General features: G+C 37.7%; 1 protein-coding gene across 1 annotated transcript in view; it reads right to left on the bottom strand.

Moving 5' to 3' along the window:
- Window positions 1-19,745, bottom strand: part of ITK (IL2 inducible T cell kinase) — a 100,602-nt gene that overhangs the window by 69,065 nt on the left and 11,792 nt on the right. Inside the window, exons 2-4 of the mRNA XM_001379586.3 lie at window positions 8,226-8,330; window positions 2,312-2,393; window positions 392-520 (exon numbers count right to left, since the gene is read on the bottom strand). Of these exons, the coding sequence (XP_001379623.1) occupies window positions 392-520; window positions 2,312-2,393; window positions 8,226-8,330 (316 nt within the window). The remainder of the gene's footprint in view (window positions 1-391; window positions 521-2,311; window positions 2,394-8,225; window positions 8,331-19,745) is intronic.

The raw sequence follows: 19,745 nt of genomic DNA, 5'->3' as shown, positions 1-19,745 counted from the left end.
ATATACATTATATATATATACAATATAATATTATATAATACAATATAATATATATAATAATATACAATATAAATAAAAATAAAAATACATAAATAGACCTGAAAAAAATAATGATTAATGTGGGACATGAGGATATTTGTATAGTTCTCACTAAGACATCACATTACACTTATTCAAATGGATGCTTTTTCTTCATTTTTAGTCCTCAAGGCTTAAACAAAATTTGTCATAGATGAGAAGATATAGGCTGCTAAGTTGGATGACCATGGGTTCACCCAAAGATGGTGGGTGAATGTGTTAAACTACCTGTTCCTACTGAGATGACAGAGAAGAGAGTTTGCCATCCCCATATGAGCGATAGTACAGTGGTTCCAAGGGGGTACATTCTTACCATTCTTGGTTGGATCGTATTCAGCACAGCCAGATGCAAGCTTTTCAGTCTGGGCACAGCATCTCCACCTCCCATCTATCCAGAAGTTGGGGTGGTACTTTGGCACCAAACTATTGTTATTTTTGGTTTCTGAAAGAATTTGACAAATATTTAGGTAAAGAAAGGAGGCTGTGCTCTTCAGAAGAGTTTCTAAGGTTAACAATAACAAACACTTTGTTTTACTGCAAAAAATATTGAAGACTTATTATGTTTCACCTAATCTCTCAGATCGTTGTTTTCTTTATCTGCAAAATGTAAATAATATTGCTTCCACTGCCTACCTCACTGGATTGTTGGAAGACAAAATCACTGAATTTAGAATTAGAGATTGTTGTTGTTCAGACATTTTTTCAGTCATATCCAACTCTTTATTGGTCTTTGTGACCCTCTTTGGGATTTTCTTGGTAGAGATCCTAGAATGATGGGCCATTCCCTTCTCCAGCTAATTTTACAGATGTGGAACTGGGGTAAACAGGTTTAAGTGACTCGTCCAGGATCACACAGCTAGGAAGTATTTGAAGTCAGATGTGAACTCAGGACCATACATTTTTCTGACTCCATGTTTGGTACTCTATCCTCTATACCACTTAGTTGCCCTGGAATCAGAGGGCCTGGATCCAAATCTTGGCTCTGTTATTAATTAACTTTGCCATCTTGAAAAGTCTTTTAATCTCTATGGGCCTCAATTTCCTGACTTGTAAAAAAAAAAAAGAAAGGGATGGATAGAAGCATCCTTTTGGGGTATGTTGAATTAGGAAACCATAAATTAACATTATTTATGTTGTATTTTGTTAAACATTCTCAATGATATTCACTCTTGGAAGTTTTTTAGAAGGAATGTAGTCTATTAGTCTTTAGTTTGATACCTGCTCTAAATCCCTGATCCTATGATCCCTATTACACCTGCTTAAGAGATCTGGCTTCTAGTCTCCATTCTGGGACTAACTTTGGTTAAGATTGGCACAATCCCTTCAGCTCTCTTGGCTTCAGTCTCCTTGTCTATGAAATGAGGGGCAGATATCTTCTAGGGTTCTTTACACCTCTAACATTTTATGAATCTAATTTCTGTTGGCAGCTTCCAATAGGCAGGAATGGCTTTGTTTCCATCTGATTTTAAATTCAGAATCAAGCTTAATCAATGCATTTATAGGTGATCTGAGGGAACCCAACTCTAAGAGGATGACTGTAGATCTTTTATGGACAGAAGTCAGTCAACAGTTATATAGAAGTAGAAGTAAAAGAGATTTTTTTCTTGAAAATAAACAACAAAACAAAGTCAAAGAACACTGCTCAGCTTCTGCCTCTAAGTCATATGTTCTTCTCTAGCAAAACTTGCGGGTATAATAAGTTGTGATTAAATAAGGTAATTTCAGGAAAGAAAGTACTTTATTCCAGATAGAACCTTCTTTAAATTAGCATAAACTATTTATTGGTTCTTCAAAGAGGCAGTGGGATCAAACTAGAGGGCTGGGGGATGGTGTCAAGAAGACACGGGTTCAAGTTTTACATCTGACACAAGCTGTGTGACTGCAGGCTGATCTCTAAGATTATTCTATGAAGTTAAAGATTTACTTCAGTCTGTGTTGGTAAATTGAGTTTCCCTCACTGAAAAAAGTCACAGAGATCTAATGTGGTGTTTAAACCTTTACTTTCTGTCTTACAATCAACACTATTGTATGTTGGCTCCAAGGCAGAAGAGTGATACGGGCTAGGCAACTGGGGTTAAGTGACTTGGCCAGGGTCACACAGCTAGAAAGTGTCTGAGGTCTGATTTGAACCCAGGACCTCCTATCTCTAGACCTGGCTCTCAATCCACTGAACCACCTAGATTTTTTTTCCTCCCACTTTTATTATTTTAATCATAGATGAGAGCCTGGTTACCTTCTTTAAGGGCCAACACCCATCTCTGTCGGCTTTCTCGATCTGGAGCGAATACATATAGGAGATAATTATCATGCACCACCTGCAGTGGGAGAGATGCAACAGAATTAGTAAATGCAACACAAACCTGTTGGCTGACAAAAAGATTTTTTTTTTTGCTTCATGACATTTTGCCTGTTTTTTTAGATCAATACCTTAAAGTTTTTAGTCTCAGGATTCTTTTAAACATTTAAAAAGTATTGAAAGGGGCACTTTTGATAGAGAGCCAGGCCTGGAGTTGGGAGGATCTGGGTTCAAATGTGACCTGAGATACTCCCTAGCTGTATAACCCTAGGCAAGATGCTTAATGCCAATTCTCTAGCCCTTACTGCTCTTCTGCCTTAGACTTGTTAAAGGTAAGGATTTTTTTTTAATTATTGAAGACTCCAAAGAACTTTTGTTTACTGGGGGATAGCTATCAGTATTTGCCATATTAGAAATTAAAACGTCTTATTTTATGATAATAGTTTTGACCTTGCAGACTCGGGCTTCAGGCCATTTTGAGAACTGCTGTTCTATGTGTTAGGCACTATATAGAGAAAACCTTTGGATCTTGAGACATCATCATGTAGGAATTAGTTTGCTGGACTTGGAGTCAGGCAGGTCCATCTTAAAATCCTACCTTTGACTGGGAATGCCACTTAACTTCTCCAGCCTTCTTCATTTTCTCATCTGTAAAATTCAGGTGATCACAGTACTAGTATTTATCTCACAGGGCTATTGTAAGGCTCAGATGAGATAAAGTATGTAAAAGAGTTCTTCAAACTCTAAAATACCACCAAAATACCAAGTTCTTTTAAAGGACAACTGGTAGGGGGCAGCTAGGCAGTTCAATGAATTGAGAGCCAGACCCAGAGATGGGAGGTCCTGGGTTCAAATTTGACCTCAAACACTTCCTAGCTGTGTGACTCTGGGCAAGTCATTTAAACCCACATTGCCTTGCCCTTACCACTCTTCTTCCCTGGAACTAATACACAGTATTGATTCTAAGACAGAAGGTAGGGATTAAAAATAATAATAAATAAATAAATAAAATGACAATTGGTCAAAATGATTAAAGTAATGCAGGTGCTTTGGTGTTTATATAAACTTAGGTAGATGATTATTGCCCTTAGAGTCTATAACCTCTTGTCTGCAATAAGGAATAATTTTGACTTACAGCAAATATCGTTTTCACACTTTTTGACACCAGAGGCAAAATTTCTTTTTACTTAGCACATTTATTTCTTCGGCTGCAATTCTGTGACAATTTTTCCTTGATCTTTCTGGTGTATGTGATATAAAGATATTAGATGGAAAAAATGCAATCAGATTTTCAATCATTAGGCACTGAAGTAATTTATTTCATTTCAAGTCTTTCATTTTCTTTCACAAAAGTCATAACAAAAAGGTCTTTTTTCCACAGGAAAGAGAATTTTCCCCTATGCCAGGTTCATGATGAATGTTCATAGTTTCAGTTTGGGAAACCCTCCAGTTAGTGAATAATTATCTGCCTTTCCAGTTATATGACTCTCATCAGAATTGTGCCAAAGCAATCAATCAGAGAAGGGGGAAGTTGTTCAGTGGTATCTAACTCTGTGACCCTTTTGGGGAGGTTTCGTTGGCAAAGATACTGGAGCGATTTGCCATTTCCTTCTCCGGTTCATTTTACAAATGAGGAAATGGAGGCAAACAAGGTTAAGTGCCTTGCTCAGGGTCCCACAGCTAGTAAGTGTCTGAGGCCATATTTGAACTCTGGAAGACAAGTTTTTCTGACTGCAAGTCCAACACTCTATCTACTGTGCCACCCATACTCTATTCTGCCTCTCACAAGTGTAGCAAGTATACACTTTTGATAAGCATATATTTTCCTATTATAGAGCTTGCCTTCTATTTATGATCAGAATTGTTGAACAAAGTAATTTCTATTGTGATTTATGTCTCTCAGAGAATGATTTTTATATGTGGATAGAAACTAAAACATTGGAAAAGAACCTCTAAGACAACATTTTGCTCTAAGAATCCAAATGTTTTTATTATGATCGAATGATAAAATAGGATCTTCTTTATATTTTTCCGTCAATTACTAAATAATAAGGATTTCCTTCGTTGTTGAGTATTCCTTGTGAAAGCCTTGTGGTTACCTACTAATGCCCTCATTTAGGATATCCTTGATCCATAAAAAGATAATTTTCATAAAGATTTTGTATAGGTGGGCAGATAAGCACCCAGAAGTCAGATAATTGTTCATGGTTTCTCATGTCTTGATTTTTTGTTATTAATAAGAGTTGAGATTTTTCTTGTCTTCAGCATCTTCCCCTCCTTTATATTCCTTGCATATCAATATCCCAATGATCTCCCAATTGTCTTCTAGAATTTGTGAATTTGTGTGTAAATATTTTTATATATACATATATATGTAAATATATGTATATAAGCAGTTGCTTTCCTAATCTTTATTCTCTTTAATACTATTTCTACTTCCCCAATAAGGACATTTGAGATTGTGATGTTAGGATCCAAATATAAGTGGTCCCACTATCTTTTCAAGAGGGAAAATTTTGTTATAGTAATCATTACATATTCTTTCTATTTTCTTCTACTTTTTCTTCTTCTATCTTTGTTCTTAACTGCCCTTGGCATAATTTTGCTTAAGAATTTTTAGTCAAGCTTTCTTTTACCTGGTCTTACTTTCCATTTTCAGGAAAGCAGCTACTTTATAGAATAATTCTGCTCACAATCAACCACTATCCATCATGAGATTTTACAAATGAATTTCTATTGTAAACCAGTATTGCATTTAGCTACCATCTCTCTGTTTGAAAAATGTGTGCTAACTAAGACTCTTTCTGGGCTCCTTTGGTCTCTGTTATGACAATCAATTCACAGCAGTTAAATTGCTGTATAAAATTGTGTTGATGTCATTTCTGATGTAAAATTGCATCAATGTCATGTGAGATATCCATTTCCTCTAGCTGATTGAGAGTGGACCTACTATTTCATTGTTCCAGGTACTCTCTTTGAGGAAATTCCTTCAACCAATATAGATCAGTATCATCTCTGCAAAAGATCATGTTCCAAAGCTACCTGGAACACTGAAAGGTAAGGCTACTTGCTCAGGATCGCACAGCCAATATGTGTTATAATCCCAGATCTTCCTAAAGTTGAGAACAATTAGTTCTCTCTCTGCTTGCCTCACTGCCACTTTTCAATGCTAATAACCTATTTAAGTATGTCAGGATTGAGTTGTTTCAGAACTCCATATCTTTTTTTTTCATTGTGATTTTTTCCCTCTTACTTTGGTAAAATTTTGCAAATTAAAGGATGGCTCACAAGACACCTGAGTGAAGCAGAGAACAGATTTGGCATGGTTGGGTTTGTCACATTTAACAACTGACTTCCCACACGACACATTTTTAAGTTTAAGCTGAGTTATTAACATTTTTAAGTGTCTTAACTCTAGGCAATCAGCAAAACAATAAATTAAACCCTGATTTTTAGCATTTTCTTATTTCCAAAGTATAAATGCTTACACTGAAAATTTTATAATTGACTTCATGAACTGGTTTAAACTGGCTCCAGCATACTCCCTGGTTCAAAGGCACCAAATAATTTCATTGCATGGGATATCAATGTTATTTTATATTGTAGTATTTATCATTAGAATTTGCAAAAAGCCTACTATCAAACTAATTGAGGTTTATACATCAATAATAGTCACTGAGGATAAGGAGGCAGAGGAATTCTAAAAAAAATTGATGAAATTTTCTAAAATAAATCAGTATATACTCTGGTGTTTGGTGACTTCAATGCAAAGGTGAGGATGGTAAAAAACATGGGATTTGGAGATAAAAGAAGATAAAAATGAAATAGTCCCTGTCCTCCAGGAGTTCATGTTGTATTTAAAGAGATGTCAGAAGTATAAATGAAATACATATAAGAGAAGTACAAAGGGATGGTGGGTAGCAGGTAAAGGGATCAGGAGAGATCACAAATAGAATTTTACATTTAAACTGAGCTCTGAAAGAAATTAGGAATTAATTATGACTTCAAAAAACTGATGATGAAATATAACTCCCATCTCTGGGCAGAGAGGTGCCAGACTAGAAGTAGAGAATCAGACATGAATTCTCAAACAAAGCCAGAAGAGAAGGCTTCTACTGGGGGCAGGGAGGCAAAAATTAGCATGCAGGGAGAGACAGGAGGAAAACGAAGCCTCAATAAAACATTTTTTAAGAACAGAAGAAAAAAGAACAGAAGGGAACTCAGTGATTATTATTTTTTTTAAAAGCCTACATAATAGAAACTCACAGTTTCTTATATAATCTTTCTTTTCCAGTTTCTTATATAATCTTTCTATTGATAGAGATGAAAGTCTTTTTTTTTTTTAACTCTTAACTTCCATCTTAGAATCAATACTGTGTGCATTGGTTCCAAGAGTTCTAGGCAGTGGGGGTTAAGTAACTTGCTCAGGGTCCCACAACTAGGAAATATCTGAGAACAGATTTTAAACCGGAACCTTCCCTCTCTACACTTGACTCTCAATCCAATGCACTACCTAGTGACCCCCTTTCAGGGTCTGTTTTTGCGGTTTCTTATCCATAGCTTTTAGCATAGGGCCTGGCACATATTAAACAAGTCCTTGTTGATCAACTGACTGCCCTTTGTATCTTTTTCTTTTTGTTTGCAAATGACTGCCAAGTTCACAATATAAAAAATAATTTTGAAAAACTAGGATTCTAAGCTGTGGAGATAAAGGAGTGCATTACAAGTATGGGGAGCTTGAAGAGAGTGGCAGACAGCCTGTGCAGAGGCCATAGGAAGGAAATGGAGTGTCATGTATGAGGACAGGAGAGAAAGGCAGTTTTCTTGGACAGGAAAGTGTGTGAAGAAACAGAACATATTTTAAGGCTAGAAAGGTAAACTGGAGCCAAGCTAGGAAAGTCATTAAAGGTCAGGCAGAAAAGTTTATATTTAATCCTAGAAGTAACAGGGGATTACCACAGGATAGTGGTATAGTCAGACCCATGTCATAGTAGCATCACTTTGCAGCTATGAGAAGGAAGGACTGGAGAAGGGAGATCCCTGAAACAGTTGGAGACGATGGTGACCTAACATGGGAGCTCTGAATACAATGCAGACACATACTGCTTATGATCCTAGTCTTTTTCACTCAGTAATGCTGAAGCAATATTAACCTAGGGTTCTCTTGCTAGTTTAGCTGTGTGAACTTGGGCAAGTCACATTTCCAAGATTCTATGACTTCTTTGATAGCACCCCCTCCATCGCAGAATCATTGGCCAGGGACTGCCTGATTTTCTACTGTGGAACTTGAGGCTCCATCAAAAGAGGGACCCCTTTCAACAGAATGGTAGAAAAAAGTTCTGGATGTAATAGTGATAACATCTTCAACCACATTTAGCCTATGATCTCTGAAATTGAAACTGGATTTGTTACTTGTAGTCCATCAATGAAAAAGAGAACACAGATATCTAAGAGCCTTTTCTACGGCACTAACCAGTAGACCCAGCTCTAGGTGGCACAGTTGGCAGAGTGTAGAACCTGGAGTGGGGAAGATTCATCTTCCTCAAATCCAGTCTCATATACTTAACTGTGAGAACCTGGGTAAGTCACTTACTGTTGCTTGCCTCAGCTTCCTCATCTGTAAAATGGGCTGGAGAAGGAAATGGCAAACTAGTCTCATATTTTTGCCAAGAAAATCCCAAATGGGGTTATGAATAGTTGGACAAGACTGAAAAATGATAGAATAAAAACAACAACAAAAAGACCAGAGTCAGTATCTCTATGCTATCTCTATCTATATTCCCTAATGATAGAGCCCAGTCACTGTGGTGCTAGCAATGAGAGATTGGCTGCTCTGACTTATTTGACTTACTTGGAAGGGATATTTATAGTGGCAAGGGATGCTGATATCACTCTTCACAATCTCCACACATTTGATTCTGGAAAGTTCAATAGAACCCTTCAAAATTCGTTTCTTCTGTGGAGAGAAAAATAATTCTAATTAAGCAAGCAAAATTCAAGAGGTCTTCTATCCAGAGCACTTCTGAATGAGGCAATGCAGTGATAAAGAGAAAAATTCTGATTTGGAGTCAAGGGGCCTGGGTTCAAATTGCAGCTCTTTTGTTTTCTACCTTGCCTATCAGCTAGGTAGAACAGTTGGATAAATCATCATACCTGAAATCAGGAAGGATCTGTCTTTGAATCTGGTCTTAGACACTACCTATGCGACACTAGACAAATCTGGCTCAGTTTCCTCATCTGTAAAACCAAAAGGTTGGATTCATTAACTTCTAAAATCCCTTTCAGTTCTAAATTTATGGTCCTATGATTAAAAATTCTCCATCAGCTTCTTCCTATTCCTTCCCCAATCCTTAGCTTTCCCTCAACTACCCTTCCCACCACCAAAATTACTGTGAGCTGGTCCATGTCCATCCTTCTATTTCAGCAAGAACGACTATGTGTTTTCCATACCAGATGCAGATATTGCTGTTGATGGCTCATCAAGACATGCTCTGAGTTGTTTTCCCCAGTTAGTGATGATGATAGATTTGGGTGGGTCATAAAATCAGATATAAAACTGGAAGTGATTTTAAAAGTCATCCAATCCAACACTTTACAGGTGAAGAAACTGTAGCCCAGAGAGGAAAAATATCTTGTCTATAGTAACACAGGTAATAAGTAGAAGAGCCAGATTTTGAACTCAGGTCCTATGACTACAAGGGCAGCAATCTTTTCAATGCAAAATACACAGTATTTTACAAAATTATCCTTTTGATTAATGAATCATGTATGAGAGGCAGGCAGTTGAGGTTTAGGATAGGTACAATCTATGGTCATAAGCACAATAGAGCCAACTGGTTTACTTATGGTGCCAACCCATTGCCTCATTAGTTAAATAGTTTAAGCCATATGTAGCCCTAAATAGCATGTGAGTTAGACAAAGTTGGCATTCAGCACCCATTTCTCATCACTTTCTATAACCTCCAGGTACCATTTACGTGCCTACTTTACTTTGCCTATGTTACACATTGTGGTATTGCAATTGGGCTTATCTTTCCTTTACTATACACATCCTATACCTTTTCCTCTGTTTGATTGCCACCAAATTCACCCATCCCCTGTGTCCTATTTCCCAGGGGTCTCTTTATGCTAGCCTGACAAAGTAATCCATATTAGGACGTTTATGACTTCCTTAGGATCATCAGTGGAAGTTGTTATGAAATAGTTGTTATCCCATTGATTTGACCATATAACTTATAGGGCAAGCCAGAGTATTTTTACAGTATCATGGTTGCCCTATACTAAAAACAAATTGTAGAAACAACTAGCCTCCCTATATTCTTGCCCCCAAGAAATCACCAAGGGGCATTTAAAAAAAAAAGAGGTTGATTAGTATTGCCCAAAGTGAGCAAGACCACTTCGGAAGGTAATAGATTTCCCCCCTAATTAGAAGCCTTCAGACAGAGATTGAATGACTTTGTTAGGGATCTGGTAATAGAAGTACTAATTTAGATATAAGTTGAATCAGATGACCTCTGAGATAACTACAGCTTTATAAAATGAAAGTAAACGAGGACACAAAAAGTAGTGCCTTTGTCATCAACTTATTTTGTGACTTTGTATAAGTCATTTTGTGTCTCTCTGGACCTGTTTCCCCATTTGTAAAATGATAAATGTGCATGAAAGTCCCTGAGAGCCCCAAGAGTCCATGGACCCTACATGGAGGATTATTAGCAGCTGCCTCTAGGAACCTCTATGAGCACTCTGTCTCCTCATACACAAGCTAGCATTCTCTTTTTGGGTCTGCCACAGCTGAGATTAAACACTATTGCTCTCCCCATAATCATAGCTCTTTAGTACAGTTGATCTGAGTAGCTTCCAAAACAGGCTGAGTACAAAAGATTGTTTTCCTGCATCCATCAGCCACTACCGAGAAATGTGACCTATAGACTTTTGAAATTACAGAGGTCACAAGGCTTGCTGTCCCATATCTCTGTTGTCCACTTGATGGTATATCTGATGCAGTGAAAGTAAAGGAAGTGGCAGCAACCTTGATATCTCTGTGGATGTTTGGGCATTGGGGTCAAGTTAAAAAACATCTTTTAAACCTTTGCCAGTTTGACAAGCTAATGTGGATGCTTCTACATTCCTTCTGATTAATGCCTGATATCTTTCTCCTTATCTTTGTCATCTTTTAATTTATTTCTATTTTTATTTAAATGGGGGTGGGGATTGGGAGAAAAAAGCAGGGGTGAATAAGGCGGGTAATTTCATTAGAGCTTCCAGTAAGGAAGCTGCCTCTACTAATGTGTATTGGCAGCACCTTCTTTGCAAATTATTCTTAGAGTTGCTGAGGAAACTGAGAAGTTAGGGGACTGGCTCAGGATCATAGTATAACACAAGCTGGTCTTGAATCTAGATTTCCCTAAATCTAAACAGCACTCTAGTCACTATACCACAATGTCTCTGTTCTCTCTATTTGTATGTTTTTCATCTGACCCTTCATCATTAAAATTCTCAGTGCTTATTGTGATATAAGAAGTGATGAACAGGAAGATTTTGGAAAAACATGGATAGACTTGCATGAACTGATGCAAACTGAAGTGAACGGAATCAGAAGAACGTTGCACAAATAACAGCAATATTATATGATGATCAACTGTGAATGCATTTAGCTGTTCTCAGCAATACAATGATTTGAGATAATTCTGAAGGACTTATATGATGAAAATACTGTCCACCTCCAGAGGAAGAACTGAGGGAATCATTATGTTTTCTTTGGGGATTTTTATTCTATGCTTCTTCTATTACAACATGGCTAATATGGGAATATGTTTTGCATGTATAACCAATATCAAATTGCTTACTGTCTCAGGGAAGGAGGAAGAGAATTTGGAACTCAAAATTTTAGAAAACCAATGTTAAAAATTATCTATATATGTATTTAATAAAATATTAAATGATGGAAAAAGAAGATTTAAACAATAACAAAATTCTCAGTGCCAAAACTTCTTTAATATCTCACATATAGAAAGCACATAATTCTTTTAAGACAGTGATATACAAGGATCAGTTGAGGGTACTGGAGACGTTTTCTTCCTTGAATTGTGGGATAGCTGTCTCAAGTACTTGAAGGGCTATCATTAGTGATTAGATTTGTTCTCTTTGGTCTTAAAGGGCAGAACCAAGAATAATGAGTGGAAGTAACAAAGAGACAAATTTAGGTTGGATGTTTAGGAAAATTTCCCTCCAAAAGTAGAATGGGCTGCCTTAGGAGGTAGTGGGTTCCCCATCCTTAGAGGTTTTCCATCTTCAGCTAGATGATCAGGAGTTGCTAAATTATAATAGGGGTTCCTTTCATGAATGGATCGTATTAAATGGACACTGAAGTCCACTCAAATTCTCAGTTTCTGTGATTTTATGATTCTGTGAGCATTGGAGTAGTACAAAGAACAATGGAACAAGCAATTAATAGGTCTTGGTTGCAGTCCCAGTTCTATCACAAGTTTGTGTGACCCTGGGCAAATCATTTTTGCCTCTGTGGCCTTGTTTTTCGCCACATCTCTAAAATGGGAAAGATGGGCAGGATTAAATGCTTCAAATATTTGCTGATAGACTCCCTCTCATGTCTAAAAGTCTATGATGATATCAGCCTGGATACTTCCAGGAACTATGTAAATAATGCTTGAAATATAGAAGGTGATGCTAAATGATGGTTTGAAGGTTTGGGTTAGAAAGAAAAGTCAATATGGGAAGTTCTAAATTTCAGGTGAAGCCTCCTCAGTTCAAATACAAAAGATCTAAAGGAATAAAAACTTGCTCTCCAAGGAGTTTTCAATATTCTTTTTAAGTGGAAAGTTAACCAAGATTGTGGGTTGCCCCTAAGACTCAAGCCAGCCTATATTATAAAGCTTGTCTTCCTGGGGAACTCATTGCTCTGTGTTTGAATGAGTTTAATACAGTAGCCTCAAAGTCCTTTTTTATTATCATCTGACTGTTCGAGTTTGCCTTTAGAAGCCATTCTACTTTGTCTTTGTACTCAATCACAATTTTCCCCGTGGTCTCTCCTGATGCAATAGTGAGTCCTGATGCCTTAGAAACAACTAGCCAGCTGAGTGCACAACTGGTCAGGAGGCTAAACACAATCCGGTGTCTGGAAAGTGTCTATTGCCCTATAATCTCCCCCAAACAACTGTGCTATTTCTGAAAATGCCAGGGTAAAACCATCCAAGAAAAACAGTAAAAGTTCACTCCCATAAGCCAGAGGGAGCCCAAGCAAAACCTGCCTTTGGTTTTCTGTTTGTTATTCTGTCTGCATAGTTCAGAATTATATTGTCTTTGGGTCTCATCTCTTTCATCAGCTGGGTATATGTGTGTGTATATATATATATATGTGTGTGTGTGTGTGTGTGTATATGCACATATCACAATTCAGAGACAAAGTAGTTATGTCCATATGCATGCAAAAATATGCATTCTATAAAAAATGGATCTTCTTAATCCTCGAGTGCATTTTATAGTTGCAGGGCTCAGTGGATAGAAATCCACCCTTGAGAGCAGGAAGTCCCGAGTTTAAAACATGCCTTCATTATATGCTAACTATGATACCTAGACTTAACTTCTTCATGTCCTAGAAAGTTCTCTAAAAGAATTAAGGCACATAATAATGGATAAAGCACACTACCCATCGCCTGATAAAATTGTGATGGAATCGAGGTATAAAATGAGATGTATGTCTTGGGGTGATGACCGATCCAGTAATTTGTTTTTCTTGACTATGCATGTTTGCTACATGAGGTTTCTTCCCCCACTCCTCCAAGGATAGGGAGAGAAAATGGATTTTTTATTAATTATCTGAATTTTAAAGCAGATTTAAGGTATAGATAAACTGCAAATATGTGGTGGTGGAGGGAGTTTCTATACTAAGAGTTCCTTCATCAATGAAATCAGACTTTTCCTTATAGCCTACAGGCTGGATTCAGTTCCACTGCCCTGATTTGTTACAGTAGATTGGCTGCTATAGTCTTGTCATTAGTTTTGTCAAGGGGGAGTTAGATTGTATGGTGGATAGAGTACCAGATCTGAAGTTGTGAGGACCTGGGTTCAAACCTGACCTCAGACACTTCCTAGCTTTGTGACCCTGGGCAAGTCACTTAATTCCAGTTGCCCATCCCTTGCTACTTTTCTGCTTATAATAGATACTAAGCCAGAACATAAGTGGTTTTTAAAAATTGTTTTCCCAAGGGGGTAATAATGATGGTTCACTTTTACACATACACACACACACACACACACGGTATCTGTATATGTATGGCTTCATATATACATTATATATATGCTTTACAAAGCATTTAATAAAAAAGTATCTCATTTGATTCCCACAACAATCTCAGAGGAGGGGAGGAAGGCAAAATATTCTTATCTCCACTGAACAGATGAGGGAACTGAGGTCAGAGAGGTCAAATAATTTGCCCAAGGTCACACAGCTAGTAGAATCAGCTTTAAAACCCAAATGTTTTGATCCTACATCTCCTACTTTATTAGAATTATGCTCTTATCCCAACTCCTCCAACTCTCAGTCCTGGGACTTTCCTAGGCATTTGAGATCAGGACAGATTTTACCATATAAGGCCAGCATCATATATGATTTCTACCCCAATGCCTTAAACCTGTATCACTTTCTGTCTTAGTATCAATTCTAAGACAGAAAAGTGGCAAGGGCAAGGAATCTGAGTTTAAATAACTTGCCCAAAGTCACACAGCCTGTTGGTATTTAAGGCCATATTTGAACCCAGCTCTACCAGCTCCAAATCTGGCACTGTAGCCACTATGCTACCTAGCTGACCATTTAAAGGAATTTGATTTTGTTGTTGGTGGTTTGTTTAAAAGAAAAAATATCACTTGTTATAACGGATAAAATGTTGGATTAACAGTCAGGAAATCTAGGTCCTTCTTCTGGATCTGCTGCTAACTAGCCAAGTGTCTGCCTTCTCCTATGTAAAATCAAGTGGTTAGACTAGAAAATGCCAAAGGTCCCTCCTAGATCTGAGGTTCTATCATTCTATGAATTACTAAAAAAAGCTCCAGGGATCTCCCTGAAGATGCTAACAATGCCTACTTGAAAAGTACCCAGGTTGAATCATGAGTTCACTCACTTCCTGAGGGCTTGATTTTAAACATTTACTAAGAACACTCTACTTTCTGAGCTTTCCCTTCCCTCTTAGGATAAAATGTAAGTACTGACTCAAAGCAAGAAGTACTATTAATAGAAACACTAGTACAGCTGCCATTCAATGATGGCTGGGTTTTTCCTGAATGTTCTCACTTGAACTCTATAGGCGAAAATAATGAGATTTGTGTTTGGTAGTGTTGAAGGCTTGAGCGGACAATTAGAATATAGCAAACTCTAATCAACCCATGACTTTGTCCTTTCTTCTTTTTCCATAAGATCTTCCCAACCTAGACATGACAGTCACATAGTTTTCCTCCTTCTCTGGTGGCATGAGGTACCATGAGGCTGATTATGATATGGAGAAGAGCATCCAGATCGTTTTACATGGGGTCATTTTTTCCAAAGATTGTACCCTCATTATCGCCAAAAGAAAGAAAAGGTGATATTGTGAATTTGATAGCAGGAGATAGCAGCAGAATTTCCCTATATGAAAATTTCTTATCAAACATACAAAGGATCTGGCCCTCTATGGTGGGAACCATGGGGCCCATTGGTAGTAAAGGGTATTCAGCAAACCTGGCTCTAACACATCTGCATGTATGCGTGGAACTGTAAGTTCAGAGACTGAAATATCCTATTTGCAGTCTTCTAATCAGATACATTGTCTAGGAATATTAGCCAGCTGTACCTGTATCTTACACAGGTATGTGTTAAAAGATCCTCTAAAAAAACCTCATAAAATACTAATCATTAATCTAACATGACAGATACATATTCTAAACTAGTTCATCAAAATGAAGTAGGGTTGAGATATTTGGAGTCAAAGTTGAAGGTTCCACCCAAATTATCTGGGACAGCAATTTCTTTGCTTCCACTCCCATCTGCAAATGTTCTTTCAAACCTCTGATTATTTCACTGCAAAGTATTTTGAAAGGCAGGTCAAAAATGCTTTTGTGTGGATCTCTCAACACACTGTGGTTTCTGTCTTTGGTTAGGTGTGTGAAGTTTCAGCATTAGCCTCAAATTCAGTTCTATGCAATCATATCCATTCCTTATATATACTAGGTGCTTAATAAATAATCCATTGATTAATTGGCCTGAATATTAGCCAGGGATATTACTGATAAAAAGTAAGGTCCACAAGAGACTTTTTATCTTTGTATCCTTAGGGACCAGCATATTTCTTTATTCACTTTTTGGGCATAACAAATATTTCTGAATTTAAATGGATTGTATTAAAGGGGGTAAGGGACAACTGAGATGAGATGAATCTCAGAGAAAGAAGGTTATAAGTCCCTTTTCACTCATTTTTTTAGGAAAATGTACTAAGTGCTTACTGTATGTTAGGCATTGAGATAAAAAGCCAAAAAATAACTCCTGCTTCCAGGAATTTTACAAATTATTGAAATAAACAAGTACACATACAAGCAAATACAAACTACGAATGCAATGTAAATAGAAAATAATTGAGAGGAAATGGGACACCTATCAGAATGATGAAGGAAACAGAATTCTTAGAATGAGAAGCAAAGAATGTGTTCTAGGCATTGGTGGATATTAGCACATTTCATGATGATAGTCATTCAAGGAATTTTATTTATATTTTTAAGGCAAATATTTATTGAAAACACAATCATAAAGGATACTACGCAGCAAGTAAAATAATCTAAAACTAAGCTTAAAAAATCCAACCTAACCTTTATTTTGAAATAAACTCGACAAATGATTCCTTTTAGTCAACCTCTTCCCCTACCCCCTAAAATAAAGAGCAACTTTCCCACCCTTACCTTCTTGGATTTAAAAAGAATAGGAAGATGCATCTTCACAGTAATGCTCTCTTTTCCTTCATTCACACTTTGCCAACGAAGAGCATGTTGAAGTTTAAGGGGTAACAGCCAAAGGTACATTCTTACATTCTTTTAAAGTTTTAACTTTTTTACCTCCTTTAACATTATTAACTAGAACCTAGGGGTAAAAAGGGAAAACAAGGCCTAGCTGGTTTTTCCTTGTTCCAGTTGTAGCTGGTTGGAAGGACAAGAGCAGCACCCAAGGCTTATGGACTGGCTAGTCAGCCCACCTACTCCCAGAGGAACTGGGATCTGCCAAGGGAAATCACTACCAGAGTGGGCAAAGAAACATAGAAGGGTCTTTGACTATGTGGCAACCAGGTCAGGAGGCATTTGTACTTCTTCCTCCCCCACCAGAACCTGCTGGAATCAGTGAAGAAAAGTTAGTGGGAAGTGGAAAAAGGAAGCAGGAATAGCAGAGGTAGCAGCTGCAGCAACGGCAACGCTAGGAAAGCCTTCCTCAGCTCTTATCAGGCTGGATCCTGGCTAGCCACACCGTGGTGACGAGGGCTGCTCACCCATTGTAATATGTTTGGGCATACTGAGATTATATTAGATACATGCCTGTGATTCTAGTCATGCCCTTAAGGAGCTTGAATTCTATTGATTATAAGAAATACTACTATGAAATGGAATGAGGTCTAGTGAATTGTCCATCTTTGGAGGTCCTCCGATGAAGGCTAAATATTTACTTTTTTTTTAACTCTTACTTTCTGTTTTAGTAATAACTCTAAGACAGAAGGACAAGGGCTAGGCAAACAGGGGTAGATGACTTTTCCAGGGTCACATATCTAGGAAGTGTCATTTGAACTCAGGTCCTCCTGACTCTAGCCCTGACCCTTTATCCACTGAGCTGCCTAGCTGCCCCCCCTGAACATCCATTTTTTAAGATTTTTGCAAAGAATGTTCCTATTTAGGGTACAGTTTGGTCCAGAGGCTTCAGAGGTCCCTTCAAACTCTGGATTTGGTGTTTACTATTTAAGGATTGGTAGTTGTTCCTCGTACTCAAAGAAGATCAAAATGGCATCGCTATGTAGTGTGTACAATTCTGACTGATCCAACCAATACAAGCTCAGAAGGCTCTACCCCACAAGTCAGCCACAAACAGCCCATATGAATATTTGGGATGGAAATGTCTCAATTTGTGCGTAGGAGATGCACAATAGGAGATTTCTTTTAAGCTACTGCAATTTGAAGGTGATGATTGATCACAAGCTTCCAAATTTCCATATGATGATGTAAAGCTTCTCTATATGTTATAATCTCTCTCTCTCTCAACCCCTCCCCCAAAGACAAAGGGGAATTCACTGTCATCAAGGACAGTCAGGCACAGTTCTACAGTAGACCATTTTTTTCTTAACCTAGTCATTACTAAGATTTGGTAGGTAAACTCCGCTCTGTGATGGAGATTTTTTATCATTTTAGGGAAGAGTTGACAGGCACAATAAAGCAGACTTATTATTTCATTCAAATGTACCATTTTTCAGTGAACCAATCAAAATGCAAACATTTATTAAGCACCTACTACAATAAGTGCCAGGCACAGTGCTAAATGTAGTAGGCATAGGATATAAAGACAAAAACAGTCTCTGTCATCGAAGTTACATTGTACTCAGCCAAAATAACATGTACACACATAAGTAAATGCAAAGAACAGTCAGGGTAAATACAAAGTAATTTCAATGGACACTAGTAGCTGAGAGGATTGGAGAAAGTCCTTATGTGAGATGTAGGCTTTGGAGGAAGCTAGGAATCCTAAGAGGTAAAAGTAAAGAGAATTCTAGGTATGGTAGACTGTCCGGGTGAAGTCATGGAAATGGGAGACACTGTGTCACTCATGGGAAAGAGCAAGAAAGTCACTTGGGCTAAAATGTAGAATTAATAGAGTCATGGATAATGAGGCTTGATGAATAGCTTGGAACCAAGTTGTGAAGGCTTTTAAATACTTAACAGAAGAGATTCTGTCTCTTTCTCTCCCTCCTTACTTCTTTCTCTGTCTCTGTTTCTCTCTCCCTCCCTTCCTCTATCTCTCTCTCCCCTTCTCTCTTTCTCTCCAGCCTGTCCCCCCAGTCCCATCTTAGGAGCCACAGGTCTTTCAGATTTAGGAAATAACTATGCACCTGGGATATGACTGGTCTTTTGTTTAAGCTCCTGATTAGTGCACAAGTTCATATCTTAGGTTCTCCTACTGTATTATGGAAAGGACCTTAAAAATAATTATTCTGACCTATTCATTCTATAGATGAAGAAACTCAATCTCAGGAAGGTAAAATGAAGGACATAAGAATGAAGGCAGGCCTAGATTCACATCCCAACTGTGCCATGTACTACCTAGAAGACCTTGAGACAATCACTTCACTTCTGTCTGCCTCAGGTTCTTTATCTGTAAAATGGGTATATTAACATCTATCTGACACTTACTGGATTTGTGACATCCAGTGAAAGTCTCTAACTTTCTAAGCTTGTAAATTGCAGATTAGGTGCTGATATGCTTTGGTAGACGGAGTTTCTTCACTGAGAGTTCCTTATGACAATGAAATCAGAGGTCCAGACCAAAAAACAACAACAACAAAAATCCTTCACCACCACTACCTTACAGGGTAGTTGTAAAAAACTGTAAAAGATAGCATATGTATGTATTCGGAGATAGAATTTTTACTGACCAAAATTTAACTAATCAGGCATTGTTGCTGTACTTTGGTCAACAAGAAACCACAATCATCCCACTATACATGAAAAGTATGTGGTAAGACAGAAAGACCTGTGTGCATGTATTATATTATTAGTTAGTGGAATAACCAGGACTGAACCCAGGTTCGGCTTCCTCCCACCCCCATGGCAAACTTCTTCTTGTAAAATGGAGGCAGCAATAGGTCACTCTGAACTGTTATGGAAACAAAACAATACGTTTGAGTCTTGGCTAAGCCATGAAATATCCAATATTATAGTAAAACTTCAGTATAAAGCTGCCTGGGGTTTGACTTGTCCAGCAAAGTACTGATTTGAGGCAGATTTGTGAGAAAAGCCTACATGTGTTTTTGCTGATCCTTCATCTTCCTTCCTGGTCCATCTTTTCTGATGGCACCAAAACCTCCCCTTCCCTCCAGGTGCCCATTTCCTTTCGTCTTTCTTCTCAAGTCAGCATTTTTAACTTAGTAATTGTTGGTCCTTTATTCTATTTGTTGTGTGTTCCATTTTTTCATGATCCTGCTAGGTAGCTAACTGCTAGTCTGATAATGCTAGCTAACAATGGCTTACGTGTTCTCTCTGTCTAATAATATTTGTGCTTTCAAGCAATGGGGGAATTTTAGGCACCCCAACACCATTAATGGGCTGAGATATTTGGGAGAAGGGTTTTTGTTTTTGCAATCAA

Source organism: Monodelphis domestica, chromosome 1 (genome assembly GCF_027887165.1).
Source record: "Monodelphis domestica isolate mMonDom1 chromosome 1, mMonDom1.pri, whole genome shotgun sequence".
Lineage (NCBI taxonomy): Eukaryota > Metazoa > Chordata > Mammalia > Didelphimorphia > Didelphidae > Monodelphis > Monodelphis domestica.
This window is presented reverse-complemented; position numbering and strand designations above follow the sequence as displayed.